Source organism: Penaeus chinensis, chromosome 42 (genome assembly GCF_019202785.1).
Source record: "Penaeus chinensis breed Huanghai No. 1 chromosome 42, ASM1920278v2, whole genome shotgun sequence".
NCBI classification, from domain to species: domain Eukaryota; kingdom Metazoa; phylum Arthropoda; class Malacostraca; order Decapoda; family Penaeidae; genus Penaeus; species Penaeus chinensis.
The window spans coordinates 508,871-511,370 of NC_061860.1; the positions used below are offsets into that span (position 1 = coordinate 508,871).

Genomic DNA, 2,500 nt, shown 5'->3' on the forward strand with positions numbered 1-2,500 from the left:
CCTCTGCATTCTCTTGTGTTTTCACTGCTTTCGGCTTACTCTCGTCTGCTGGGGTTTTACCCTGAGACTGTGCCTGGTCCTCACCGGTTTCAGAACCTTCAGTGGTGTTACTGGAAGAGGGCTTTGTGGGAGACTTCGCAGAAGGAGTGCTCTGTGCGGCGTCTGGCTTCTCACTGGGACTCTGATCGCTCATCTTTGGCTCAGAGACGATGTCTACCACCAGGGGCTCACTAAGAAGGAAGCTGGTTGTGTGGCGTTCGGGATTGATGGTGTGAACTGTCCGCAGCGAAGAAGAGGTAGTTGCTGACGATGCATTTGAATTTTCTTCCGTGGTGGAATTCAAAAGGGAAGGAGAAGGAACTGGGCTTTCTTCTGTTTCTGTAAGGGACGGAGAAGGCGGTGGTGGATCTTCCTTATCCTTATTGGCTCTACCGCGATCAAGGGCCTGAATGGAGGACTGATTGACAGACGCCGGCATCCTGCGAGGTTCAGGTCGAGGGGGGGATTCCACTCGGACTTCAACCACAACCGAGGAGGAGGAGGCAATTCCGAGTCTGGTTGACTGCCCACCTTCTTCCGGAGCAGGAGCTTCTGCATCATCCTTTGGTGGCTGGGTCCTTATGACTTCGCTAGTTTTCTTTGGAGATGTATTTTCTGAAGCTTCGTCTGGTGATTTGGACACTTGTATCGCGACACCCTTATCACTTTTCTCAGTAACGGTTCTTTCTGTCGTTTCTTTTGGTATTATTGGTACTTGCAGTCTGGTGGTCCGTCTGGTGTCCTCTTGAGCAGAACTCTGTGGTCTTTGGGGTCTTTCAGTGACCTTCGAGCTTTCACTTTGGGTTTCCTCTTTAACAGAGCTCTCTGCATTACCTCTCAATGCTTTCTCTGTAACTTGAGGCCTTGAAGTGGTGTACCGGAACTGTGACGTGTTGCTCGTCCTGGATGTGGGAAGCTTATTCTTTCTCTCGAGATGTGACTGCGTGGTTGTGGATGTTGCCGACGAAACTCTCGACGTCTTCAGAACAGACTGTGATAGTGATCTGGAAGATGACCTGCTGCTGGAGAGTGACCCAGATCTCGACGGTGCCTTGCTGAAGGACGACCCGCTTCCGGTAGATGACTCAGTCGCAGACTCTGGCTCTGTAGTAGAAGATGGTTTGCTGGTGCTGGGCGAGGGAATGGAGGCTGACAGGGAAGCAGTGACAGTGGAACTGATTTTCTCTGTAGTCGCAGGCACAGTGCGTCGTCCTGCGGTCACTCTCTCAGAGGATACTATAATGCTTCTCTCTGTTACACTGAAATCTTCTCTCTCTGTTGTGGGTTGAACGGTTTTCCGTTCTTTGACTGTGGATGTCGTCGTTGTGGTTAATTTTGCTGTAGACTCTGTGGGCCTTGCAGACGGCGTCGTTGTAGCTTTGACATTCGCTTTTGATGTAGTGCGATATCTGAGAGTCCTTTGTGTTACTGAGTCTGGGACTGTTTCTGGCGTTGTAGAGTCAACCGTGGATGGTGTTCTACCTGTTGCCTTGGTCGTCCGTGTGGTGCGTGAAGGACGTGGAGACGCTGTTGCAGGCGCTGCCGTGGTGATTTTTGAGAACAAGCTGGCCGTGGACGTGTCTGTGGTGGGTTGCCTGGCTGCAGGCTGCGTTGTTCCTCTGGTCTTCTCAGTAGTGGATGCATCGATGGTTGGGTCACCACTGAGCAGAGAGTCAATGTCATCGGCGTAGTAGTAGTAGTAGTAGTCATAATCATCATACGGTATACTAACACTTCCCTCGGTAGTACCTGCTTGTGGATCAGCGGGACTGGCAGACACAGGGGAATCCAGAAACACTTTCCCAGCGGCTGGACTGACGGTGGCACGCAGACCAGCCCTCCCGGTTTCGGGCAAGGGCGTAGAAAGGGAGGACGTCTTCGCCGTCGTCGTGGTCGATCTGTGGTGATTAAGGGACGCCCCCGACGCAAACTTCCTGCCGAACTTGTGGTGCGAAGCGGATGGCCGCGTCTGCGCCGTTCTGCTGGAGGATTGCTTCCTCCGCAGAGCGTTGGCTCGCCGTGAGGGCGTAGACGACGCTAAAAGAGTAGAAGGAGAAGATGAAACGTGGTCATTATTCTTGCTCAGACGACGTGTGGCAACGCGGTCTTTATCTGGACTTTGCGTCCGATTCGTGAGCGGCGACGACCCCGTCGTGCTTGGTGCGCCAAACGAGCTCGGCGGTCGTCGTCGCCCTGAGTCGTTGTCGGAAGAAGGTTGCGACTGTCCGCGCGAGGGAGGCGGCCGCTGCAGCTGCACTGACTGCGCCGCCGCGTCGGTCGTCCCTGCGGCGACAGCCTCGGCGGGACCGTCCGAGCTCGCGTCTCCGGACTGATGTCGGGGGTCAAGGATGCGCAGGAAGTCGCTGCCGAAGATGACCCCGCCGTGATTCCGGAGCGGCATCGCCCGGGGCTCCGTGCCCGCCATCAGAACGCACACCTGAGGGAGACGGAACAGGGTCAG

At 54.9% G+C, this 2,500-nt stretch overlaps 1 protein-coding gene across 1 annotated transcript in view; it reads right to left on the reverse strand.

The window, feature by feature from the left end:
- The window catches only part of LOC125048023 (mucin-5AC-like), a 77,845-nt gene that overhangs the window by 1,638 nt on the left and 73,707 nt on the right, over positions 1–2,500 (reverse strand). The window contains exon 2 of the mRNA XM_047646608.1: positions 1–2,476. This exon is cut by the window's left edge and continues 1,638 nt beyond it. Coding sequence (XP_047502564.1) covers positions 1–2,476 — 2,476 coding nt within the window. The remainder of the gene's footprint in view (positions 2,477–2,500) is intronic.